Source organism: Pyricularia grisea, assembly GCF_004355905.1.
Source record: "Pyricularia grisea strain NI907 chromosome V map unlocalized Pyricularia_grisea_NI907_Scaffold_6, whole genome shotgun sequence".
Taxonomy (NCBI): Eukaryota; Fungi; Ascomycota; class Sordariomycetes; order Magnaporthales; family Pyriculariaceae; genus Pyricularia; species Pyricularia grisea.
In genome coordinates, this window is record NW_022156719.1 from 3,262,017 (window position 1) to 3,287,790 (window position 25,774).

Genomic DNA, 25,774 nt, shown 5'->3' on the forward strand with positions numbered 1-25,774 from the left:
CACTAGGGAAGAGAGCAACTCTTCTTCCATTGCCGAAGAGCCAAACCAGCGCCCAACCAAGCTGCATTTGGCATACAAAGACCGCAACAATCACTTCTTTTTTTTCCCAGTACACATCAAACAACAATAACATACTTTTTTCTTTTCTTTCTGTTTTTCTTTGATACCCAGCTACAACAGCATTATAACTGCGCAGCAGCGGTAACAGCCAAGATGTCTCCCGCACTCACAATCCCCTACGGCAAACGCCTAATCCCACAGGTCCTGGACGATTTGGCCAGGACCACACCGGACAAAGAGATGTTCTCCATGCCGCGGTCCGGCAATGCCGAGGACGGGTGGAAGAAGTTGTCCTACGGGCAGGTGGCAGGCGCCGTGGACCGCGTGGCTGGCTACCTGTTGGAACAAAAGGAAGATATCCTGTCGAGGTGCGCAAGCAGCAACAGCGACGGCAACATCCAGACCAACGGCCCCGGCGACTCGAGAGCACAAGACCAGTTCCCGACGCTCGCATACCTCGGCCAAAGCGACGCCCGGTACATCATCTTCGCCGTGGCCTGCGTCAAGGCCGGCATGAAGGCGCTCTTCATCTCGCCGCGAAACCCAAAGGAGGCCCAGCTGAACCTCTTTAATAAGACCAACTGCAATGTAATATTCTACGACCAAGAATACGAGGACACGGTGCAGCTGTGGCTGGACGAGCGCCCCACCATGAAGGGCGTCAGGGCACAATCGGTAGAGGAGTGGATAGACGGCTGGGGGGAAGGTAAAGGCAAGAAGCCGCCGCACGTACCGTACACAAAGACGTTCGAGGAGGCGGAATATGACTCCTTCATGGTCATGCACACCAGCGGCAGCACCGGGTTCCCTAAGCCCGTCTTTGTGCGCGTCGGCATGCTGGCAGTGGCCGACTCCTTCCACAACGCGCAGGAATTCATGGGGAGCCCCACGATCTTCAACGTGTCCATGTCGGCCCGCCGAATGTTCAACCCGATGCCGCTGTTCCACGCCGCTGGGTTGTACGTAAGCATGCTGAGGGCCATCTACTTTGCCCTCCCCGTGGTGCTTGGCATCACTTCGCGGCCCGTGACGCCGCAGTCTGTCATCGATGCTGTTCACTATTCCGACTTCGACATGGCCATACTCCCACCCGCTATCCTGGAAGAGATGGCCTACATCCCCGAGGCGGTCGACGCGCTCCGCCGACTCGACTACGTCCTCTTTGGCGGCGGGCCCCTGAACCCCGAGGCCGGCGACCGGCTCTCGGTGCGTGAGGGCATCAGGCTGCTTAACATGATCGGCTACACCGAGGCGGCGCCGCTGACCTACCACTTGCAAAGGGACCCCAAGCTCTGGCAGTGGTACATTGTAGACTCGGAGAGCATGGGGAACAAGTGGGTTCCGTTCGGGGACCCGACCGACGAGGGCGAGGTGTATGAGCACATCATCAAGCGCAAGGACAAGAACGACCCTCCAGGATCCCAGGGCATCTTCTACACGTTCCCGGACCTGCAAGAGTACCGAACCAAGGACCTGTACATTAAGCACCCGACGCTTCCGAACCACTGGAAGTACCACGGCCGCGCCGACGATGTCATCGTCTTCTCCAACGGCGAGAAGCTCAACCCCGTCTCCATCGAGGAGATCGTCGCCAGTCACCCAGACATCAGGTCCGCCCTGGTTGTCGGCGCCGGCAGGTTCCAACCCGCCCTGATCGTCGAGCCAGTGTCGCCCGAGCTCTCACCCAAGAACGATGAGGAGGCCGACAGGTTCATCGAGCGTATCTGGCCGGTCGTCGAGCAGGCCAACCGCGTGTCGGTCGCCCACGGCCGCATCGCCAAGGAACTGATCATGGTCGCGAGCCCGCACAAGCCCTTCCCCCGGGCCGGCAAGGGCACGGTGCAGCGCCCCGGGGCCGTGAAGCTCTACAAGATTGAGACGGATGCGCTGTACGAAAAGGCCGGCAAGGAGACGGACGGTGCAGCCGACTCCATCCCCATCGACGTCTCCTCCAAGGCTAAGCTGGCCGAGTCCATTCGAGACCTGTTCGAGCAGCTCGGTGAGATGAACAACAAGGGCAAGAAGCTCGCACTGGACAGGGACTTTTTCACGGCAGGCGTCGACTCCCTGCAGGTCCTCAATGCGGTGCGCATGATCGGCCGCGGTTTTCAGGCCGCTGGTTTGCCCAAGCCGAACCCGTCGGTCCTCGCCCCGCGCTTCATCTACGCCCACCCAACCGCGGAGAAGTTAGCGTCGTATCTCTTTGACTCGGTCATCCACGGGCAAGAGAACGGCCACGCCAACGGCCACACAAACGGCCACACAAACGGCAGCGGCCCATCCCATGATATCGAAGTCATGAAGGCACAGATTGAAAAATACACGAGAGGTCTGCCGACCGACCCAACCCTGCAGAAAAACAAACCCGCGCCGGCCACGAACGACCAGACTGTCATCCTCACGGGTTCGACCGGCGCGCTGGGATCCTACATGCTCGACATACTGCAGTCGTCCCCCTCCGTGAGCAAGATCATCTGCCTGAACCGAGGCGACGACAGCGCAGCCCGGCAGAAAAAGGCCAACACCGAGCGCGGGCTGGCGACCTCGTTCCCCAAGGTCGAGTTTTACAACGCGGACCTGTCCCGGCCCGACCTGGGGCTGGACGCAGATGTCTACAACAGACTGCTGCAAAAGGTCGACCGCATCGTGCACAACGCCTGGCCCGTCAACTTCAACATGTCTATCGAGACTTTTGAGCCGCACGTGGCTTCGGCGCGCAATTTTGTCGACTTCTGCCTCAAGGCCGCCAAGAACATCCACGTCGTCTTTGTCAGCTCCGTCGGCACGGCGGACCAGTGGAAGGGGCCCGGGCCGTTCCCGGAGCGCCGCGTCGACGACCTGACTCTCCCCTCGGGAGGCTACGGGCGCTCCAAGCTGGTCAGCTCCCTGATCTTGGATGAAGCCAGGGAGCGCAGCGGCGTGTCGTCGGCTGTGGTTCGCGTGGGCCAAATCGCCGGTCCGAGGGGGGAGAAGGGCGTCTGGAACAGGCAGGAGTGGCTTCCGTCCATCGTGGCCAGCTCGCTAGTTCTCGGTGCGCTGCCCGCGAGCCTGGGCCCTATGGACGATGTCAACTGGACGCCCACTGAGGACATGGCCAAGTTGATCTTGGAAGTCGCTGCCATTCTCCCCGCCCGCGAGGGCTGGAAGCATGAGAACACGGCATACTTCCACGGCGTCAACCCGCGAAGCAGCAAGTGGAGCGAGCTGGCACCGCACGTCCGTGACTTTTATGCTGGTCGGATCAAAGAAATCGTGCCCATAGAGAAGTGGGTTGAGCTGCTGGAGCAGAGCGCCAGCGACACCAAAAACATTGAAAAGAACCCGGCAGTCAAGCTGTTGGATTTCTACCAAGGCCTACTCCAAAGCCATCGTCTCAACTTTGACATGAAGCGCACTTGCGAGCTCAGCCCGACCATGGCTAATCTGGAGCCCGTGACCCCAGAATTGATGAAGAACTGGTGCAGGCAGTGGGAATTTTAAGGTGCAAAAATTCAAGAGCCCATACAATTGGAGATATTGAACAGCTTCAACAGCCAACCATGGGGGATGAGGGGGAGTACGCAGTTTCAACACTAGTTCATATATGTAGTATAGATAATATAAGAAGCGTTGCCTTTTCTCGATCAGCTTGTCACAGAATCATAAGTGCCAAGGCTAAGTTCCTCATATAGGAACAGCAAATTAAACTAAGACGTCAACCGTCATAGTAAGAACTGATGGGGTATCAAAATCAGGCTTACACCGAAATGCCATTGAGACCTATGTCGCTCTGAAGTAGACATGAGAAGAAAACGGCGCTTATACCGACACCAAATGTCAACCAGCCACAGGGGAAGACCGCGCGAGAATGTAAAGTCCGCTTGATTGCAAGCAGTGAGACAGAACTAGACAGACATAGGAAAAAAATACCCTCCGATGGACGTGCAGTCTCTCAGGAGGATACCAGCCAGATCATTATATGTACAAAAACGTAAACAAAAGTCCACATTACCTCATTGAGAATACAAAAGAAAAAATCGAATAGTTTGCCGCAGTATTAGTTTTGTTTCGCTGCTATACAGTATCAATGCCTTCGAGAATCCTGCGCGCCGCGTCCAGCCGTCTCCGATGCATCCGGCTCTCGGCACTGGATCTGCCGTTCTCCGTGAGGCCCAAGACGCACTTGCCGATGCTGGCAACCAGTCTCTCGACGAGGAACTGATCTTCGCGTAAGAGCTGTTGCAGCGCAAGCGGAGTGTTCGGCTCAACTAGTGCGCTAGACTTCTTAACAGGGCTCGACCGGCCGCTGAAGCTGCTGCCGGACCGCTGTTCGTAGATGGCAGCAGCGTCATTCATAAGATGGTTCGAAATGTTGCGCAGGTTTTCCGTATTCGGAATGCTGGTCAAACTTGTGGCCTTCTTGCGCGATACAAGTGGGAAGCTTCTCATCGTGCCGGTGGAGTCGAGCGACGACACCGACGGTCGATTGGCCTTGTGCGTTGCTGCGCTGCTAGCAGGTCGACGCGCAACGGTAGCGACCGGCGGCGAATATATCGCCCCATACTCATTACGACCCTGGCTACTTCCCTCGTTGCTGCTTTCGTTATCGACATCCCCTTCGTCGACGGGAGTAACGAAGCCAGAGTACGCGTCGGATTCCTCAGCTATCGTTGGGGTCGCTGCAACCCCGGTATCGTCACGGTGCTGTGTTCGTGTTTGAGCCCGGGACCTGTTGCCTTCGACTGTCCTGCGTCCACCTTCCCGGCTAGCGCGACCCTCATCTGCTGTGGCGAACGAGTCGAATGAGTCCTTCGATGCACTTGTTCCTATAGACAAATGGCTGGCACTCCTGCGCAGTCCCATACCACCTACTCTCGCCATCACCGGCTCTGAATCCGTCACCGGGCCTCGCTGGGTCTCGACCGACTCCTCAGAACTGAAGCTTCCTCTTTCCCTTCGGGCCAGACGTTGTTGGCTGATAGTCCCCAGAGCACTGTGCAATATGAAGTGCTCGTAATCAAAGGCGTCCTCTCTGTCCTCGTGGGAAAGCGGATGTTGAAATGTATCGTGGTATGAGGACTCGCCGCTTTCGCTTGTATAATCGGGATTCTCGTCATCATAGTTGCCATCCTCCGTCACCATATCGCTAATGTCATCATCCCCTTGGAGATCTCCCTCTGCTGTGTCGAAATTCTCATCTGTGGAAAGATCTTCACTTGCGTCCGCAACCTGGATCTTGATCGCCGAGTCCTCTACTATGCCCGCGCTGTTGATTCCATCTGAATTTTGATCCGTGCGGACAATTGGGATTTCTACTTCTCCGGTCCACAAGCTCCGCTCCGTCGTAGATTCATCATCCAACTGTCCAGCAGAGGTGAAGCCAGTCTTGGCCTCGTTGGTTCCATCAAACCATTGATCGACGCGTGCGTTTGTGAAAGGGCTGGGGGTGCGCAGGCTTTGGAAACTTCTCCTCCGTATACTGTCAACCCGCGCCTGGTCTCGCAGACTGGAAATCTTTCCTTTGAGATCCTGCACCTGGTCCTTCAGATCGCGCATCTGGTTAACCGAAGCTGACCTTGTTATGACCCTTTCTTCGTCAGGGTAGCCAAACGTCGGGCTCAAAAAGTTCCTAGACGGTTGTGTAACTCGGCGAGCATCGCCCATGACAGAGCCCTCCACGTCATCTTGATTTTCGCTCAGCGGCGCCATTTTAGCATCGCGCAGACCTGGCGACAGCTTGTGGTCTGACCTGGGGCCATCATGCGCGCTGTGGCGAATGTTGTCGACACTTCGCGAGGTTGTAAGCGGCTGCCTATAGCCACCAGCAGCCCCCATTGCGCTTGCCGACCTCTGAGGATAAACCTTTACCGGCAGACCAATTCGAAAAGTATTATCGCTGCCCATCCTGCTATGTCCAGGGGATACGACAAAAGCACGGGTGGGTGAAGGGGTTGAGCACTCTGAGCCCAGTGATGACAGCGAGGGCGAGTGTGAATGCAGAGTGTTGCGGGCTCGGTTCAGGTTGCCCTCCATTGTCGTCAGTCTCCGTTTCGCATTGGCAAGAATCAGCTCCGCGCGCTGGCTTAGGGACGCCTGGATGTTTTCCGTATCCTTGCCAACGTTTGCAGCCCTCCGTTCTGCCGCGGCGGCAGCAGCGGCAGCAGCCGGGGCTATACGACCATCGGGTTGCGGCGGTCTGGGGACTGGGGCCTTTGCTGGCTCGTCCGGTCTGTATGAGTCTGCAACGCTCTCCTCGTCATCGCCCAAGAACACACTGTCGTCTCCCACACTGGCCGAGTCGTCAAAGTCGGCAAAGATGTTGGCCCTGTCCTGTGTGGTGATGGTGCTGGTGCTTTCCATCGAGCCTGATCTCTGACGGTCGTTTGGCCTGCGGACAAGTTTTTTGACGCCGTCGAGACCCATCGTGGGCGATGAGCGTAGAGCATTGTCTACAGGGTCCATGACGCTGTCGGCGCCGCTCGAGGCTCCCCGAGGTCGCGAGGTCCACGGTTTTCCTGGGGTGCTCTCCACCTCGGTGACCTCGCCAATGTCGGACAGCATTGTGCCATTTCCGTATATTATGGGTGTCGTCGGGGTGATGGGGCTGATGGGGCCGCTGTTGCCAAAGGCGGCATCGAGTGTTGCGTTGGAGCCGGCATACATCTGATGCGTCAAATCGACGCTCGAAGTTGAAGCCTGCGCATTCTTCCACATCATGAGGGGCGACTGCGAGCGGTCGAGATCTTGACTATCAAGGTCCATTGACGGCGGCCGGTCGTAGTCGGGAAGGATCATGTCCGGGTTCGTGAGGGTCGGGGAGGCGGGCATTTGCGGATATGGCTGCGACGGCATTGCGCCCGAGTATGTCGCCGTCGTAGCGGCCATGATGGCGGCGGGCACTCAGGTCAGTCCACTCAATATCGGATGGACGCCACTTCCCGTCGTTAAAGAAGATGTGACTGGCGGATTGACTGATCGCCCGTGTTCGAAGTGGTATTGGGCTAAAAATCGAAACACGAAAGTAAATAAAGAAGGTGCGCACGGGCAGGCCGTAGCCCCGTTCGAGTCGAAGTTGTCCACGATTTGACTCGTGGAAACTGCCTATCGAGATTCGAGTGGGCCAGAGAGACAGTGACCAGACGATTGCCTATTACAGTACAGTACAATCGTAGTAGCAGTATCGTATCAGAGGCAGCCACCACTAGCTGTACAACACAGATAGATTGGCCCTGTCTTGGGTAGGTTAAGGTAGGTACCCGTCGACTAGATTCTCCCCAATATTGTCTGTCGATCGAGGTTGCCAAGAGTGCGCGTGCGACCAAGGTTGGGTTACGAAGTGATAACAATAGCAGAGCCCAGATATGGTCTGTTTTCCGTCGCTGGAAGGACGACCGACGGCAATCCAGAGGACCAAGTTTGGTTTTTTAGATTAGGGTCAAAAGGGGAGACTTGGCGTGGCTTCCGGCGCAAAGCCAGCCAGCCTCGTGTCAACGGCGACAGAGTTGTATTTTGCGGGGTATAACCAGTAGAAACTAGAGGTAATACTGGCGAGAATGGGTGACGGAATAAGGCCGGTGGTGTTTTACTTCTTTTTTTCTTTTTTTTTTTTTTCTGACAAACAATTGTGGATGGTGTCTTAGACAATAGCCGTGAACGAAGCGCGCCAAAAAAGAAGAATGGCGAGCGACGGAAAGAGAGCCGGCGACGGAGACTTGTCGATCTTGGCCGATCCAACAGGGGCGTACCTACGGCATGGAATTTCAGAGATGTGATGAAAATTGAATCCTTGTGAGTGAACAATGCACCTACTTTAGGTAGTAGAGTCGCACTGCCATCAACAGTGCATGATAAAAACCATCCAGAAATAAATCTGGTACCTGATCACGTACCTACCTAGGTACCTAGGTAAATATGAGTGATTTCAACTGACTACGCGGCTGAATTCAAAACCTAATGAAATGCTTCTGGGGCCAAATCAACAATGAGAAAGGAGAAAGCGACAAACCCTGTTCATCCTATGGCCGTGGCCAACCCCTGCAGCTTTTACATTATCTTCAGCGCGATGGTTTTCGATTAATTATATGCAGTGACAGGGATTATTTTTTTACGTCGTACCAGTACTATTCTTTCAATTTTGTCCCTTCCTCTTGGGCCCATAATATTTCATTTTATACTCTAGAGCCATGACAACCCGAACCAAAAACCTTCCACTTCACATTATTTCCCCCCAAGCTCAATTACCGTTCCCTCCCGCCCCTGGGTGACCATGGCTGTTTTTTAGGGGCGCGGCAGGCCACCTAGCCTTGCCGTGTTTTTGACCTAGCCTCCCTTTAGTTCGACTAGGCTACTTGCTTGCAACTGCTTTCCCCCAAGTCCCCTGAAGCCGAAATACTTCACTCGCATGCACCTTTTTTTTCACTAGTCTAGTCCAGGCTCTTGTAGTCCTCTGTCAAACTATAACTGCACAAGGGATAACAGAGTGCCCCCCGCCAGATTCAATCAATCAATCATATTCCAGTACTGTGTACGGCTACCCTGCAGACCAGCAAATAGTCATTTCCGCGCACCCCACCTCCGTCGTCAACCTGCATTTATTTGCGCGCTTTTGGCCAGGGGCAGATGCACAAAAATCAAGGCTCACCCCTGGCACCAAAACAAGAAACGATCGGCATTCCAGTTTGGTGCGGGAAAGCGCAAAAAAAAAAAAAAAAAAAAAAAAAAAAAAAATGAAAGCCCCCTTCCCTGGACAGCGATTCGTTAGATTATGCCCAATTATCGTGCCTGTGTACCGGTAGCGATGAAATTTATTGCCTTACATAACACCACATCGCATGTACTTCTATTAATGTACTTCGTACCTACGACGTAGTAGAACATTGCTCGTTGGTTTTATCTAGGTTTCGTTCACCGCCGGCTCATGGCTCCCTTGGTTTATGCAAGGTGATAGTAGTGCACATATTGTACATATTTATGAGACTATAGCGTAGAAGCTAATTCATTTATTGTCTTTTTTGGGCGTTCTCGTCTCATACGCTTGGCTATGTGTTATTTTTGTTGAATGCACGTGTGCACTCCTTCATCTGGTAATGTAGACTGGGCAGGTTATCGCATAAATTCTACCCTTCTTGCCGACTTTTCGTACTCGATCAGACAAAACTTATAGGGACGTGCTGGTCCGTACTTCAACATTGTAGCTTTCGGCGCTGGGAAAAGCAATCTCCGTCGATGGCGTAGCCAAGTACCTGGACTAGCTATCCAGAAAGGGTAATGCTCTTGAGCATCAGCTTCAACGGCGCGGCTGGCTACCCGGACCCGCAAACTACCGATGCACGGCTGACGGTTAGGCGCAGGTCCCAAGGCCGGGAGCGGAGGGACTGGCCTAGGCTTTTCAAAATCCTCAATTGCCCAATAGATATACCACTGAGAAGAATCATTATTCACAGTCACGAAAAAAAAAAAAAATCATTAGACCAACGTATTTAGTTATTTAGGTAGCATGGCCGAGGCGGCCATGATCAGTCGCTAGTCTTAGTCTGCTCAGTTCTATTTGTTGGCCAAAGCGACAAGCCCATCTTTTTGCCGGCTTTCAACATAGGAAAGCAAAGATGTTGAAGTTCTTTTGTCTCTCCCCCCGTTAACGCCGATTGTTGAATGCTCCCCTGTGGTATCTGAATGTCGAGTGTATGTATGTATGTGACCGGGGAAACCCCGGAGAGTATGCGCAAATGTCTCTGTTGAAAAAGACGCCTCCACTCCGAGCAAAGATGCATCCAGAACCCTTTTTTTATCCCGCCCAGTATTGTAAAAGAAAATTCAAAAAACAAAAAATCAGGTTCGTTGAGAACCGTACGCCAGCCTTTTATCATTCCCAGTCATAACCTGCTAAAAGACAATCGAAAGTGCGAAAAAAAAATAGAACAAACAAGAAAAATGGTGGAGGTCACCGTGATTATGGCGCTAGTCCGATGAGAGTAGTAGGTATCATGAGATGAGGAAGAAGAGTTGTGTGAAAAAGGCGAGGGCACACCGGACGTTGAATCCGCTGCCCTTGAAACAAAAAAAAATTGCACCTGCAGTATATTTAGAACTTCAGGGCCTTAGGCTTCTCCCAGCTGAAGCTCTGGTTGGTACCAAAGTGGCCGTTCTTCGCAGTCTGGCGGTAGATGGGCTTGGCAAGGTCGAGCTCCTTGACAATGACACCGGGCTTCATGTCGAAGTTGTTGCGGATAATCTGGACCAGCTCTTCAGAGGTCTTCTCCGAAGTGCCGTAGGTGTCGACGTAGATCGACAGGGGCTCAGCAACACCGATAGCGTACGACAGCTGGACAAGAGCACGGCGGGCCAGACCAGCGGCAACCAGCGACTTGGCAATCCAGCGGCCGAGGTAAGCTGCAGAGCGGTCAACCTTGGAGAAGTCCTTTCCGGAGAAAGCACCACCACCGTGGGCACCCCAGCCACCGTATGTGTCAACAATGATCTTACGTCCAGTAAGACCGGCGTCACCTTGGGGTCCACCAATGATGAAAAGACCGGAAGGTTGGATCTAGAAGACGTTCAAAAGGTGTTAGTAATGGGCAGATGTAGATAACGGACGCTTGGCCAGCAAGCATTCCAAGTGGAGTAGAGGACATACGTGGTAGACGGTCTTGTCGTCAAGCATGTTCGAGGGGATGACCTGCTTGATAATCTTCTCCAAGATCTCCTTGCGCAGCTGCTCGGTGGTGATGTCCTCGCTGTGCTGGGCCGAGACGACGACGGTGTCTACCCTCAAGGGAACGACGGCACCGTTGTCGTGCTTGTACTCAATGGTGACTTGCGTCTTGGTGTCAGGGCGCAGCCACGGGAGGGTGCCATCGCGACGAGCAGCAGACATGGCAGCGTTGAGCTTGTGGGCAAGGAGGAGAGTCATGGGGAACAGCTCAGGGGTCTCGTCGGTAGCATATCCGAACATGATACCCTGGTCACCAGCGCCGAGCTCCTCAAGAGCCTTCTCATAGTGGAGACCCTGGGCAATGTCAGGGGACTGCTCCTCAATGGCAATCAGAAGGTTGCAGGTCTTGTAGTCGAAACCCTTGGATGAGTCGTCGTAGCCGATGTCCTTGATGGCCTCGCGAACCGCCTTCTGGAAGTCAACCTTGGCCTTGGTGGTAATCTCGCCGAAGATCATAATCATGCCCGTCTTGGTGGCAGTCTCGCAGGCGACCTTGGAGAGCGGGTCTTGCGCCAAGCAGGCGTCAAGAACGGCATCAGAGACCTGGTCGGCGATCTTATCGGGGTGTCCCTCACCGACGGACTCGGACTAATTGGAAGTGATTTGGTCAGAACACGAGACCAGGCGACTAAAGCGGTCAACCGTTCTCTACCGGTCAAGAAGAGAAGACTCACTGTGAAGAGGAAGGTACCCTCGTTGTGCCTGGCACCGTTTACTCCGTTGGGGGCCATTTTGTTTGTGTGTATTACTTGAAATGGAAACTGAAGCTGTAAATGTAGAAAGAAAAGCAAAGAAAATAGAACCACCGAATTGGTTCAAGAAATATGAAATCGGTAACAGCTCAATCGACGGAGAGGGCCAGGAGAGGAATGTACGCGAAAGAAAGGAGGTTGGGGGATACAGAAAAAAAAAATCCGAAGAGAGTTTTATGGGAGGCTAGCCAGGGTGGGATGATTGGAAAAGATAACCGGAGGTCACTCACTGTCCATGACTTGAGACTTTGACCGTAGTAGGAAAGGTGGCTCCGACAAATTTACCCCGCCAACGTGGGTGCGCCGAGCTTCGGCAAATAGGTACTCTGTAGCTTTGCTACCAAATGTAGACAGATGCTATTAATTAAGCTAAAAAGCTCTACATGATGAGCTCATGGCTGTCGGTCAAAAGCAAAGAGATGTTTTGGGACATGTACTTCCTGCTTGCATTTTCAAGTTTTTCTTTTGCAAATCTTCACCGAAGTTGGCCTTGTGAATCCCTAAAATTCTACAAAATACTAGTATATTCAAGTAGTCCCTTCTGCATTGTGGCCTCTCCCTGTACACCCACCTGCTTCAAGCTTCGAGCTTTTGCCGCGGTAAAGTTTTATGAAATGAAACAATTATATGAGTCTTTTCTGCAGTGGCTTACTTGTGGTTTGTCCAAGTCATGACCAATGCTTTGCCGCGACAACAGACGAGTTGCCGCGTGGTTGGGATGGCGCCACACGATTGGATGAGAAATGAACACACTATTTACTGAGGCCGAATTTAGTAATAATTGCACGAGTACCATCAAAGTGGAAGTAACATACGACGTAAGGACGCCATGAGAAGACGACCGAGTTCTGCGTCAAGATCAAGACCGAATCCCGTGTAATCGGACAACCTATACCGATATCCTTGCGGGCATCGCATCAGGGCTCAAACCAATTGCGTGCTCACACGCTTGTGTTCTTCGGCCACTAATGCGATAAAGTGACTCAAAACATGGGATCAAACGTCGGTGAGTCCCTTGAAAAAAGCACCCTTGCCTGGGAGGTATTATAGCTGGAGCATCCCCGAAAACCCAAAGTTGACCGAAGTTCTAGCTCCCATCCAGGGACTGTAGTAGCCCCACCTCTGTAAGGGCGCGGGGTTCAGCTCAACGTAATTTACATTTTTTTTTCTCTTATCGCGTTCATGCCGTAGCTTATCGCAATGGGGGTTGTACAATTTTCGCGGCACTATGCCGCGTCCAAAGTGCCATTGTTGCGACCAGCCCTGAAAGTTGACTCGGAAGCTCGTTTATAATAATCTAGAGTCGTGTTTGGGCACAGAAAACAAAGATTTTTGGGAGAGCATACCTACGTCGGTCGATTCCTCGAACTATCGAAATCCCAACATTTCGTCAGAGGGCTTGCTACGCCACTTTTCCCTCCAAAAAACGATTTTGGTCCAGCCGCGTTTTCGTACACGCCAATTTGGGCTGCCGTCCAATACTTTTGAACGGCCAACATCTAAACGAATCACATCGCATCACATCGCATCAGACTTTGAAAAATCCAACAATAATCTTGGAAAGATGAGCAAATTCGGGGTCATGGTCATGGGGCCCGCGGGGGCTGGCAAGGTCGCGCAATCCTTCCCACAATCAATGGGAACTTCATCACGTAGCTAACGTTGCTTCTTCCTCTTGTGTAGTCTACGTTTTGCGCATCCCTGATCACCCACCTCCGTATGAACCGTAGATCTTCATTCTACGTCAACCTTGACCCAGCAGCGGAATCCTTCGAGCATACACCAGACCTGGATATCAAAGACCTAATTTCACTCGAAGATGTCATGGAGGAGATGGGTTTGGGCCCAAACGGAGGGTTGATATATTGCTTCGAGTTCCTCATGGAAAACCTTGACTTTCTCACAGAGGCGCTGGAGTCCCTGACCGAAGAGTATCTCATCATTATCGACATGCCCGGCCAGATCGAACTGTACACGCACATTCCGATCCTTCCGGCCCTGGTCAAATTCCTTACACAATCCGGTGCTCTCGACATAAGGCTATGCGCCGCCTACCTTCTCGAGGCCACATTTGTCGTTGACCGCCCCAAATTCTTTGCCGGAACGTTGAGTGCGATGAGCGCCATGATAATGCTCGAGGTGCCACATATTAACATCCTATCCAAGATGGATTTGGTGAAGGGACAGGTGCGCAAGAGAGATCTCAAGCGATTTATCAATCCCGACGTATCATTACTGGAGGACGATCCCGCAACCAAGGGAAACCAAACCGGTGCAGGAGATGAGGATATCGACGAAGAGCAGAGGCCGCCGCAAGACACAGATGTGTTGATGCGCGGTGCAAGCTTTAGGCGGTTGAACAAGGCGGTAGCAAATCTTATCGAACAGTTCAGCATGGTCAGCTATTTGAGGCTTGACTCATCCGACGAAGACAGTGTCGGCGCCATTCTGAGCTACATCGACGATTGCATACAGTTCCACGAGGCGCAGGAGCCCAGAGAACTAAAGGACGAGGAGTTTGAAGAGCCGGAAGAGTAATGATGAAATGAACGAAAGATAATACCCAAAAAGGAGAGCAATGATGTAGAACAGAGCGGCATGTTTACTGGAGATGGGCGCACATACCCAAATAAATAACTGGCGTAAGGACATGTCGTCATAATCGTAGGCTAGAGTCTGTCTCCAACATCACCTGAGTCTTGATCTAACGATGACTCCGTGCGTTCGCATAGGCACCTCTTTGTGCCTCTCCGTTTGCAGCGGCAGCCTGGTAGTTGCCATATTCCTGAAGCCATATGTCCTTGGCCCAGGCCACATATCCTGAAAGCTTCCCACCGATAACAAACACGTCCCGCATGGATTGTTCCAACCCTCTCTGGTATGCCATAGATAGTAGACTGACAATGACAGCGAGGGTGGTGGCGCGCACCACCATCCTGGTCCAGAACATGACGACGCGGCGCATCCAGTTCAGGATCTGGAACGCAAGGTAGAGGACAGTAAGGGTGAAGACTATGACAACCACGTCTGGGGAGTCGTACAATGCGCCGAGGAATCGGCTCACGAGCGGCTGGACGAACGGATACATGACGTCGAATGTTTTTTGGGCGTGGTAGACGAATTTGCGCTTGGCGATCTGGACGGGCGTGTTGGACTGTAAGATGTGTCGGAGTATGAAGTTCCTATAATCTGCCGGCAGCAGAGCTGTTTTGGGCGAGATGTTTAGCAAATCTACACCGTTCCGCCGGTGACTATTGTGAAAAATCTTCTTACAAGCCAGGTAGTCTAGAATGTCGTCACCCGAGTCCATGACTGGCCGAAAGCAAAACGCAAAAGGCAAGGAGGAGGATGTTGCAATCAACACAGACCGACGCGTCTAGTGTTTGTTCACCGTTGGTTAGAGCAGCAAACGAATGGGGTGCCGGTAGGAGCAGAAATTTGTCGTCCTTGGTAGTCTAGAGTCACTCTTCAGGGTCGTCGGCGTTTGTGAGTTTAGGTGGCGGTGTCTGATCTCTTGGCGGATTTCTTTATTTGTCCTTTTTTTTTTTTTTTTTCTTCGAATAAGTAAAAGTTGAGGTTCTTTGTTCTTAAGAGTGTCATCCTCTAAAATGGACCCTTGACCCTGTTGTTTACCCGACGGCCCCGCAATTAGGGATCCACGCATTTCATCCACAGACGTGTCGAGCTTTTAACGCCTTTTGGCGCTGCATTTGTTTTTGATTCTCCTTCCATTTCTAACCAAAACATAAGATATGTTTCCCACGTAGGACAGGTGCCTGCCTTAGTGTAAGGCTTGGAATATGGGATGATCAGTCTAACAAGCGATCAATTCATATATGGTAAGTTCTTTTCATACTTTCGAGCTAAGAATTTTACCCGCGCTCCCTTATGATGACTCTTTAAGAATTCTGCAATACTCAATGGCTTCACGGCCTTGCTGTGGAAATTTTTCACATTCTACCACTGATCCAGCGTCCCTCTCTGTTCTCCATGTTATTCAATTCCAAAAACGACACTGCTCAATCGCTAACTTGCTACCTAACTTCAGTCCATCCAAACTGTCATAATAAATACCGGATTTTACAGGTTTGACGGTTTCAACCATTAATAGGGTGGCCATCGGCGTACCTACCGCCCTTGATCTCGTACTTTGATATCATGTTTTGTATCTCGGTCATCTCCTCGTCCGACAAGTCAATGATTGTGGAGTTCTCCTTTACCCTCTCGACAGTGGTGGCACCTGGGATTGGAATGATGACTGGCAACCCATTTCGCTGGCTGAGAGACCGGACCCAGTTGATGGCCAGTTGAGCTGGGGTGCAGCCCTTCTTACTGGCCATCTCCTTGATCGCATCTACCAGCTTGAGGTTGTGTTCAAAGTTTTCAGGTTGGAACCTAGGCAATGATCGACGGAAGTCACCCTCTGGAATGTCGTCGAATGATTTGATTTCTCCCGTCAAGAACTGAGTATGATATTGTTAGTGTTATGTCTGCTAGGTTGACTTCATATGTTTCTAAATGGAGAAATATGGAATGTGCAACTAGTCATCCAATGCCCGCTAGATAAGGGCCACTTACCCCTCGTCCAATGGGGGAGTATGCCAGTATCGGAATGTTGTACTGCGCACAGGCAGCAGCAATACCGTTGTGCAGCACATCTGGGTTCCAAAGCGAGAGCTCGACCTCGACACTGTCTATCTTTGTGATTTTGACCGCCTCGTGTATAGTCGCGGCAGACACCTCGCTCAGCGATATGCCACCAATGTCGCCCTTCTTGACGTGCTCTTCCAACGCACCAAACGTCTCGGTGAGCGGGACCTTGGGGTCGCGGCGGGCACACTCAAAGGTGTCGATCTTTTTGCGGCCGTTGATGACTTTATTGCAAGTGTCGATCGAACGTCCCACGGATGCAGGTGAGCCGTCAGGGTGCAGCGTCTTGACGTCCACGCCAGCCTTCAAGCTGAAGACGACCTTCTCGGCATCCTCGGGATACTTGGCAAAGTAGCGCTCGAGCAGCACTGGGCTGTTGTACTCTGGAGTACCGTAGAACTCGCCTCCGTTCCACAAGTTGCAGCCCCTCTCGAGCGCTTCCCGCATGGCTGCGAATGCTTGCTCCTCTGGGCAAGGCTTTACCCTCCATGTGAGACCTATGATTGTTTGTTAGACAAATATCTTCAAGGAACAGCGAGGTGGCAGTCTACTCACCCATCAATCCGTAGCCAATGGGGCCGACTTCTTTGCCCTTAAACTGAGGCATTTTTGCACAGCTTGATCTTTTGTATTGCTTGGAATGCAAGATTTGGTGACTATCAATTTTGGAAACACAATAGTATTGGTTTGGAATGAGAAGCTCAGTTGTTGATACAAGTTTTCTGTTCGAGATCTTTCTTTCCTTTGTTCTTTTTGTCTTGTTCTCCTTCTTCTTATTTTTTCAAATGCCAATCAAGTCATAATCGTGGGTGTCAACGTCATTGAAATATAGAATTCTATGGAGACCGAGCGAATACTAGGTTACACTGATTGAAACCTTTCGGACTGGTCTAAATTGAATACTGGACTTTCCCCCCTCCACGTAACAGGTCCCGCCACCTACCCACGCCACGGACACCTTGTAAACCCCAGCGCCATCGGGCCTATTAGAACTATCACCGGTTCTTATTTGCCTTTGCTTTATCTTAAGTGTCGCCAAACGCAGGCACCCTCTCTCGACTTTACTGTGTTCCCGGTTAACTCGCGGAGTTTATGTGCTTGTAAATCCGAGCCCGCTAACACCGCGACATTTTGTGCCTCAAAGTCCCCGCCAAGACTAACCACTCTCCAAACCCTTCAGCGCCGTCGGGGAAATTAGAACTACCGCCCGCGTGGCTGGCCCATCTATTTTATCAAACATATTGGTCTCCATACTTTTGTGCTTGATATGCATCTGATCAAGTCGACGGGTTTAGATATTTTTGACGGTTTTAGTACAAAAGCTCGCAAGACCTTCCCTAAACTAAGATACACTGCTGGAAAGTGGCTCATAGGTACCTCATGTATAACTTTAGTCCAGATCGATTAGATTAACTGGCTCCCGGGTCCCATTCTCCTGAGCAACATTCTTCCCCTCCGCCAGAGAAGTCGTAGCTGGAAGCTGCGTCACCCGATGTGCCACCCCTGAACAGTCCGAAACCTGGAGCCGTGACAGTCCCTCTGACGGATGTGCATCCAAACACACGGGATCCTCTGCAACCGCGCGCTTGGATATGCTCAAAGGCTCACGTTGTAGTTCTGGTTCGTGCGGCCTTGTCTCTTGTTCGTATGGTGTTTTCCTCCTTGCTGCGCTCTGCCCCGTACGGCCGCGCGGCCTTGTATCCGTCGACGCGCCCGAGAGTTCCGCCCACCACCGGGGATAATCCCTGAGTCCGACCTCTCGAAGGCACTCGCGGGTCGCAGGCATCGCATGACGGTAGTGACATTCAGCACCCCACTGTTCACACATGGGAATTAGCTTACTTTGTGTCTATAGGCAGTCCTATGCGAGTGTCATTCACTTGGGAGAAGAGCTCACCTTGCACGCTCCACGATGACACCAGTTATGGCAGAACCGACGGGACTCTGGAATTTTCGTCTTTTTCCTCGCCCCGTGCGTAGGCTTCCGCATACCCTCATTACCGAACGGCTGCGTTGCTCTACCAGCTGATCGTTGATGTCGAGGAGACGCCGCCGCAGACACTCCTGCGCCCTTCGTTGCCATCTCGGTTGAGGGATCACTCTGTGCGTGGACCGAGCTCGACAGCCCATTTGGCGCGGCTACAAGAGCCCGCTTTGAATAGACGGGCGCTTTTCCCGCCGCGGTACGAACACTCTGTGGCGCAGCTCGAAGTGACCTACTCGCCTCGTCAGACTGCCGGTTCTGCACGGCGGGCATCTCGGCCTCCAGCTTGCGCGGAGCATCGACGTTGGGTCGTCCGGGCTCTGTCGTGTTTGTAAGCGTCTCGCCGTCCGGCCGCTCCCCTCGCTGCCTTTTCAGCTCCTTCAACGTCGCTGTCTTGACGTGATCACCTGTCGTCGTTCTGACAGGCTCCTTCTCGTGGGACGGGATGTTGTTAATGGTCGAGGCGCCACTCTGCCCCGAAGACAGATGGGATACATGGGCATATTGCATGGCTCTGTCGTGCACCGACGGGTCCACACTGCGAAGCCTAACCTCCAACATCTCCTCGGGCTTTTCGACGTGACCCAGGCTGGTGAGGCCGACGGCATGGTTGTCCCTGAGTGAGCGCGGAAGTCCGACGATCTCGATCCACTCCTTTTTTTTTAAAAAAAAAAATTGCCCCTTGAAGTTAGCAAGAGCTTCAAGATCTTCCGGGACAGTAGGGCAAGGAAAAATAAATCCCAATGATGGTTCTACATACGGGAAGGATGTCAATGGGTATCATGGGGACCTTGGACTCAGGGATGCTGACGTAGCCGGAGTCGGTCTGCATTTTCCTGACCGGACGGACGAGGTAGTACTGTAGCAAGAGCGCCATTGTGACCTTTGTGAGCAACGGCTGCTTGATAGGGGTTGGCTAAAGCTCAATGGTCCAATTATGCTGACGCTAGATAACGCATTATTAGAGCAGATTTTCAATGAATACTGGGGAGGCTGGGTCTATATATTGGGAGCAGGTGCTGTTTATGAGCTTCCAAATAAAATAGGCTATTGCGATGGGAATGACAAGGCCAGTGGTAGTTGTATTCCGCCTCTTTAGATGTGTGCTGTGACTGTCAAGCTTGATATATTTGGCTTGCAGGTTATTCAAACCCATGAGCAAACCAAACATAGCAATCGTAAACGCAGCTAGAATCTCTTTTTCAATAACAGATACTGTTTGTATTTCACACAGCGTCTCATGCTTGCCAAGCTCGATCAAGCTCTCAGTCACTTGGAAATTTATGTGTGGCACGTGTTTGTTCCCATAGTTGACATGCATCTGGAGGGGAAACAAAAACATACAACCAAGCAGTGACACCTCATCAAGTAGATATCCGCCCAACCCTGATCTTGGCTTCGTTTCCATCAATGCAGTAGCCAAACTGCCGTGGACTGTCGACAAGCTCCACCTGCCTCCGGACCAGACGTCCGTGTTTTTGATTACCTCCGTCCGCTGCTGCAGGCTCCGTATCATATCCCGCGACTAGGTCCTCGTTCCCACTGTCATCATCATCATCTTCATCAAACCCAGCGACAGGATCCCACTCGCCAGTCTCCCACACGAGCCGCAGCTCCAAGGGAGAAATACCGAACAACCTCCCGGCGATGCCCTTGACCGCATACATGTCCAGAGCACGCGGGATCTCTGCCTTCTTCACCAGCTCCGGAGCAGCATCGTCCGCACCCTCTCGAGCCGTCTCGGGGCTCTCCTCCATGCGAAATTCGACCTTGATAAGCCGCCCCTCGAGGAACGAGTGGCTGATCTCCTGCTGCCGCACGACGGCCGGCTCACCATACATCTCGCACAGTTCGGCGTAGCGCCTGTGCTGCGCCAGAATAGGACCCTCGGACCCCTCAGGCACGGTGGCGAGCTGGCGCGCGATGCGGGAGAGGTAGAACATCTCGGCGTCGGTGCGCTCGGCTGGCGTGACGGCGCTGAAGTTGAGGTGCTCCAGGCAGGCGACGCGGGCGATGGCGATCATGTATGGGTCCTCGCTGACGCTACGTTTGGGGGCTGTGGCGGTATTTGAAGTGCTGGGTTGGGTTTGTGATGATGTAGTCCCTCCGACGTCCTGGGAGACTGTGGTGGGGTTCTCGTAGACGGGATTGTGGGCAAGACGGAGGGAGCGAAGGCCTGGGAAGCTGTCGGGCAAAGCATCTACGAATGACCAGGTCGCTATGCGGTTGTATGATATGTCCAGATGGTAGATGCTAGAACTGAACACAGGGGCCGGGATGGTGTCATCTTTCGATACTGTTGTGATGTTGTTACCCTTGAGGATCAAATTGCGTAGGGAGCCAAGTGATGCTAGTGGAGCGAGATCTGACAGAGAGCCAAACTCGTTGAACTCGAGGCTCAGGGTGGTGAGTGAGTTGGACAGTGTTGCCGGGAATGGTGCTGGTATGGATGAGAGTTGGTTGAGATCGCAACTCAGGTTTTGTAAAGAGCCGAACCAGGAAGTGATTTGACATATTTCTTGCCAAGAAAGAAGGGTCTCATCTATTGCTAGCTCTGTAATATTACTGAGCACATCTTTAGCAGACTCAAGCCGCGGGTTTTTGTCAAGCACATTCCAAAATCTGTTCCCGTTGAGCCTCAGGTTTCGCAAATCGGAGAGCTGAGAGCAAATCTCGATGACGGTAGACATGTCAGATATCAAGTTTCGGCTGATATCGAGCTCGACGATGCGAGGGCAAGTTTCCTTCACGGAGCATTTATCCTCACTGCTGCCATCCGGCGAGGACACAAAAGAGATGCGGGCGCCATCCACAATGACTATGGTCAACTCGTGCAGCTGAGCCATTCGCCGGCGGATCTTGTCAAAACCGACCTCCTCGGCTACCTTGCCTGAGATGACAATCTCTTTTGGTCGTGAAGCCGCATCATCTACAACTTCATCGGCGTATTTGTCGCGGACCGCTTCGATAAACGACCGCGGCGGGTCGGATGGCCTCGTCGGGCGCACAAAGGAGGCGGCGGTGGGTGATCGCGACAGGCAGACAAAGTAGCGAACGCCCTTGTGGCAGCCGTCGTGTTTGCCCCGCGAAGGATCATCCCACTCGACGCCCAGCCAGGTTCCCGAAGTGCCGGCGACGTCGCCGATGTACCTGATGGTGCAGAGGGCGCCGTCAAACGAGAGCCGCTGGCCCACTTGATGCGTGGGAGCCATTAAGATGCCAGCCAAGGTAGGCAATTAATCAGATCTCAGAGAACAAAGTGGGGGTTGGACGAGGTTGATTGGATCCAACAGTGCTGTATGAAATAAATCAACGTGTTGTAAGTTGAGGCAACGAAACAGACTGTACGTAATTGATTGGCTTTTGTCTGCGAACTACACTGTACATTACAATGAATATTTCTTTCGTGCCCCACCTGAACCCAACATACACTCGGACAGCAGCATATTATCGTATGTGACTTGTGAGAATACTCAAAAAGGTAAGGCCTCGAATTCAGAATCAGAAAAAAAATATATATATATATAGTCAAGATAATACCTCTGAGATCCAGAGAGTCTATCGACAGGCTGTCGCATGTGTTTCAATATTGCGACCAAGAATCTTTTTTCCAACTTTATCCGAATCCAGATAAATAAATACCCAAGGTAAGGGAACCCCACCCACCTAAAATGAGCCTTAATTGTCCGCCAATTGAGCCCAAACCATACAAATCATATCACTTGCTCTGAAATGCTCCCAAATCATCAATGACAACTCTGAAACCCCATGCAAACGGCATTTTGCCTCGGCTATATTGCAGTACTTGTATCGGAAAAGTATTTACTCTTTTTGCGATGAACCACTGCTAGGCATGTATGTGGCCCTTGGGCACGACAAGACCAAGTTTGTGATGAAATTAGTCGCCCTTGTTCCCTACAGGGGGGCTTTCGTTACAGTAACATTGAACCCCCTTCGGCAATAATACGGGAGGAACTAGCCCCTGTTGCCCGACATCGGAAAATCCTTGCCCTTGCAGGCAGGTGCTTAATCATATCAATACAGAAACGTTCGTCTATCGGTAAGTTAGGGTGGTATGCATGCTTCCAGTTCGATTGTGAGGTTATCTTCAATGACTTCATCCTAATTTTTATTGTTACTTTTTTTTTTTTGTCTTTCCTAAATCCGACAATTTTAATGTATGTGGCAGCACATCTGCCTCATTAAATCATGGTCAAGGTCAAGGCCGTGCTTGCCAAAATCGGGCACATCATCTCTGCTCAATTGATTTTAATAGCATTTGGCGTTGCCTGCCTTTTGGCTTATTTTTTCCCAAGTAGGATTGTTTCTCAACATCCCCTAACAAACGTTCGTTAAGTAAAGCTAACCAACACCTCTTGCTCAGATGTCGGTGTTCATGGAGGAACGATCAAGGCAGAGTACAGCATTCTCTATGGTGCTGTTGGATTCATTTTCTTGGTCTCTGGCCTTCAGTTGCCATACGAGAAGCTTCGCACGCACTCCACCAACTGGAGACTCCATGTTATCACACAAGGCATCTCCTTTCTCATATTCCCTGCTATCACTCTCGGTAGGACTTCATCAATAATCAACTGTTTTCCCCAACTTGCGGTGCTGACAGGCAAAATCACTTACCGCATAATAGCTATCGTCCATATTATGATTGCTGCAGGGAATCTACAGACAAACGCAATCGATATATCTGTATTAGTTGGCATGATAGTTCTATCTTGTATACCCACTACCATAGCCAGCAATGTCGTTTTTACTCGAAATGCCGGTAAGAGAAGCCGCTCCCCTGCGCAGTATGGAACCGGGATCATGCAGAGAGTTTTCCTTACTGACACATGTACACAGGAGGTGAGGACGCTGCTGCTATTGTCGAGGTCGTCATCGGCAATGTCTTTGGAGCATTTATATCTCCCGCTTTGGTCTACGCCTTCATGCCTAAACTTCCAGAGTTTGATGAATGGCAACCAGCATCACCAAGCACCTTATCTGCAATGTACCAGAAGGTAGCCCAGCAGCTTGGCCTCTCAGTCTTGATTCCACTCGCGGTCGGCCAAGCACTACGTTATTTCTTTCCCAAGCCTGTAAAATGGGCACTGGAGAAGTTGTATCTTGGAAAAATATCAACCATCTGTCTTGCCCTTCTCGTCTGGTGAGTTCTTCTCAACTATTTTCTATCAAGCTCGCTCCATTTACTTGGTGATTATGACTGACTGGAAGAGAAGGACAACATTCTGCGGAGCCTTTGCAACGGGCGCCCTCTATGTGACCCCAAAAGCCTCACTCGTCTTTAACATATTTATGAACATCGGGCTGTATCTCTTGTTCACCGTCATCTGCTTCTTTTCCGCACGACCACCCCTGAGGTTAGTAGTGTGGGCCGAAGGAGTATTTGAGAAGAAACCGTTGTGTAAGCTCCCGATGCTCTTGAAGCGTGTCATTGTACCGAAACGCATGTCCATGGAGCAGACGATTGCCGTGTGTTTCTGTGGCGCCGCCAAGACGACAAGCCTCGGTATCCCTCTGGTCACTGCCATGTGGAGCGAGTCGGATAACCTCAGGAGGGCCTTTATTCAGATTCCGGTTCTGCTCTACACCATCGAGCAGGTCTTTATCGCCCAGCTTTTGGTGTATTTCTTCAAGCGGTATATGAAGAGGGACCAGAAGGATTCTGGGACGGATGTGGATACTGTGGAAGACCCTGTGCCGGACTCGCTGGAAGATGTGAGAGGCCCGTCGCTTCCTGTAGATGCTTCAAGGAAATCTGGTTCAGGGCCAAATCCAGTAGATACTCAAAAGGAGAATCAACCGGAAAAGGCCATCACTATTGGAAAATAATTTGGGTCAGTTACCCGGGTGCACCGGGTTAAACATGATAAAAAAGCGACTTTATAGAGCCTTGGAACGTATATAACAAAGCCGGCATGTTTACATATTTCTAGCGAGCTAACTGGATTTTTAGACATGACAGTTTGCTGCCTGTTGCTGTTTGTTGCAACCATACTACAAACTTGATCAAGCGCAGCTATTTTTTCCACCCTTTGATCAGTATTATATCACTTGCAATTCCATCTTCTTATTCAACCTTCATTTCCTTTCCTTCTCTTTCACTCACAAAACCGGTTACTGTTAATGGACAACCCATACATTGTTACCGCCACTAAGCTCCCCAACCATGAACACCGAACAATCATCTCATTTACTCCGGCCAACAACCGCTTACGCCGGCCGACTCGACAGAGACTTTGGCGTTGGTGACTCCAACGCCGCCTCCGACACAATCTCATGCCTCCGCTGGGCTCCCAACACTGGCGGTTCCAGATACCGGCTGGCGTCGACCTCGTGGGACGGCAAGGCCCGCGTCTACGATATCTCCAACGACGGCAGCTGCACGCTGGGGGCAGTCTTTGGAACATCTGACCAACCGCTGTTTACATGTGCCTGGAGCAAGGTGAGCAAGGGAGCGCAATCGATTAGGCATAGCCCATCAATGTCAAAAAAAAAAAAAAAAAAAAAAAAAAAGAAGAAGAAAAAAACTGTCTGACACTACCATCCCCAAAATAAAACAACAACAGGACGCCACCATAACAGCAACAGCCGGAGCCGGCAAGTCCATAACCCTACACGACGTAGCAGGACGGCAAAACGGCCACACCTTTGCCGCACACGACGCACCCATCAGCGGCATCTGCATGCCCGAGACCTCGTCGCACCAGGACCCGGTGCTGATCAGCGCGTCGTGGGACCAGACCGCGCGCGTCTGGGACCTCCGCAACACTGCTTGCGCCTTGCACGTCCTCCGTCTCCCGGAGCGCGCCACCGCTCTCGTCTCATCGGGCCCCAAGGTCCTGATCGCCACGGCGGACCGCTTCGTCCACGCCGTCGACCTCGTGCGCGGCGCCGCCGCCGTGCAGCGCTCCGTGCAGGTCCCTCTGGACCACAGGGTCACGACGCTCGCGCTGGCTGCGGACCAGAAGACGTGGGCGGTTGGCGGGATTGAGGGCAGGGTTTGGGTGGATAGTTTGAGTCTTGTGGATGAGAGGTGAGAGAGAAAGGAAGATGCCCAGGGTGACTGATGATTGAAAAGAAAAGAGAAACGAGAAAAAAAGCAGCAAAGGTGGGTGATACTTGAGAGGTTATAAGATATCGGAAGCTGACCAAAACCGCCCCTGAAAAAAAAAATGGGCTCCCCTCCATCCCTCAACAGATTCAGACAATTCTGCTTCAAGGCCCACCGCGACCCGAGAGACGCAAACGGCGAGGTCAAGGTGTGGACCGTCAACGACGCGGCCTTCAACCCTCGAGACAGTGACGTGCTGAGCACGGCGGGGTCGGACGGCACTTTTGTCTTTTGGAACATTGCGAGCCGCTCCAGGCTTTGCTTCTTTCCCGCCCTCCCGGGAGCCATCACGGCGACGTCATTCAGCCCGGACGGTCGGTTGTTTGCCTATGCCGTCGGCTACGACTGGTCAAGAGGGTTCTCTCATAACCATCCCGAGTACCCGACCAAGTTGATGCTGCACCCGGTGTCGGAGGAGGAGCTCAGCAGGAGGCTGTGAGGCTTCGTTTGGTGGTGATCATGCGGCACTGTTTCGTCTAGCGTTTATCCTTGGCTTTGCTTCCTTTTAG

At 52.1% G+C, this 25,774-nt stretch overlaps 10 protein-coding genes across 10 annotated transcripts; 4 read left to right on the forward strand and 6 right to left on the reverse strand.

Annotated features, from left to right (window-relative positions):
* Positions 1-213: 213 nt before the first annotated feature.
* Positions 214-3,540, forward strand: PgNI_08956 (uncharacterized protein; the record flags this gene model as incomplete). The annotated part of the gene is made up of 1 exon (XM_031128946.1): positions 214-3,540. The coding sequence occupies one exon, from the start codon at positions 214-216 to the stop codon at positions 3,538-3,540; it is 3,327 nt and encodes a 1,108-aa protein (XP_030979132.1).
* Positions 3,541-4,113: 573 nt separating this feature from the next.
* PgNI_08957 (uncharacterized protein) lies at positions 4,114-6,924 on the reverse strand (the record flags this gene model as incomplete). The annotated part of the gene is made up of 1 exon (XM_031128947.1): positions 4,114-6,924. One exon carries the CDS (start codon positions 6,922-6,924, stop codon positions 4,114-4,116), a length of 2,811 nt encoding a protein of 936 aa, XP_030979131.1.
* A 2,585-nt stretch (positions 6,925-9,509) lies between these two features.
* PgNI_08958 (uncharacterized protein) lies at positions 9,510-11,711 on the reverse strand. The gene is made up of 3 exons (XM_031128948.1): positions 11,425-11,711; positions 10,673-11,338; positions 9,510-10,582 (listed from the first exon to the last, which is right to left on the reverse strand). The coding sequence occupies exons 1-3, from the start codon at positions 11,479-11,481 to the stop codon at positions 10,121-10,123; spliced, it is 1,185 nt and encodes a 394-aa protein (XP_030978468.1). The 5' UTR covers positions 11,482-11,711; the 3' UTR covers positions 9,510-10,120.
* Positions 11,712-12,732: 1,021 nt separating this feature from the next.
* On the forward strand, positions 12,733-14,124 carry PgNI_08959 (uncharacterized protein). Its single transcript, XM_031128949.1, has 2 exons — positions 12,733-13,114; positions 13,186-14,124. The coding sequence occupies exons 1-2, from the start codon at positions 13,067-13,069 to the stop codon at positions 14,038-14,040; spliced, it is 903 nt and encodes a 300-aa protein (XP_030978467.1). The 5' UTR covers positions 12,733-13,066; the 3' UTR covers positions 14,041-14,124.
* Positions 14,108-15,048, reverse strand: PgNI_08960 (uncharacterized protein). The gene is made up of 2 exons (XM_031128950.1): positions 14,776-15,048; positions 14,108-14,706 (listed from the first exon to the last, which is right to left on the reverse strand). The coding sequence occupies exons 1-2, from the start codon at positions 14,810-14,812 to the stop codon at positions 14,207-14,209; spliced, it is 537 nt and encodes a 178-aa protein (XP_030978608.1). The 5' UTR covers positions 14,813-15,048; the 3' UTR covers positions 14,108-14,206.
* Positions 15,049-15,381: 333 nt separating this feature from the next.
* Positions 15,382-16,954, reverse strand: PgNI_08961 (uncharacterized protein). The gene is made up of 3 exons (XM_031128951.1): positions 16,708-16,954; positions 16,081-16,649; positions 15,382-15,965 (listed from the first exon to the last, which is right to left on the reverse strand). The coding sequence occupies exons 1-3, from the start codon at positions 16,757-16,759 to the stop codon at positions 15,600-15,602; spliced, it is 987 nt and encodes a 328-aa protein (XP_030978609.1). The 5' UTR covers positions 16,760-16,954; the 3' UTR covers positions 15,382-15,599.
* A 588-nt stretch (positions 16,955-17,542) lies between these two features.
* PgNI_08962 (uncharacterized protein) lies at positions 17,543-19,013 on the reverse strand (the record flags this gene model as incomplete). The annotated part of the gene is made up of 3 exons (XM_031128952.1): positions 17,543-17,968; positions 18,050-18,790; positions 18,897-19,013. The coding sequence occupies 3 exons, from the start codon at positions 19,011-19,013 to the stop codon at positions 17,543-17,545; spliced, it is 1,284 nt and encodes a 427-aa protein (XP_030978610.1).
* Positions 19,014-19,500: 487 nt separating this feature from the next.
* PgNI_08963 (uncharacterized protein) lies at positions 19,501-21,348 on the reverse strand (the record flags this gene model as incomplete). Its single annotated transcript, XM_031128953.1, has 1 exon — positions 19,501-21,348. The coding sequence occupies one exon, from the start codon at positions 21,346-21,348 to the stop codon at positions 19,501-19,503; it is 1,848 nt and encodes a 615-aa protein (XP_030978611.1).
* Positions 21,349-22,345: 997 nt separating this feature from the next.
* On the forward strand, positions 22,346-24,123 carry PgNI_08964 (uncharacterized protein; the record flags this gene model as incomplete). The annotated part of the gene is made up of 5 exons (XM_031128954.1): positions 22,346-22,451; positions 22,521-22,706; positions 22,782-22,916; positions 22,994-23,297; positions 23,371-24,123. The coding sequence occupies 5 exons, from the start codon at positions 22,346-22,348 to the stop codon at positions 23,981-23,983; spliced, it is 1,344 nt and encodes a 447-aa protein (XP_030978603.1). The 3' UTR covers positions 23,984-24,123.
* A 197-nt stretch (positions 24,124-24,320) lies between these two features.
* PgNI_08965 (uncharacterized protein) lies at positions 24,321-25,704 on the forward strand (the record flags this gene model as incomplete). Its single annotated transcript, XM_031128955.1, has 3 exons — positions 24,321-24,596; positions 24,721-25,187; positions 25,353-25,704. 3 exons carry the CDS (start codon positions 24,321-24,323, stop codon positions 25,702-25,704), a joined length of 1,095 nt encoding a protein of 364 aa, XP_030978604.1.
* Between the last annotated feature and the right edge of the window lie 70 nt (positions 25,705-25,774).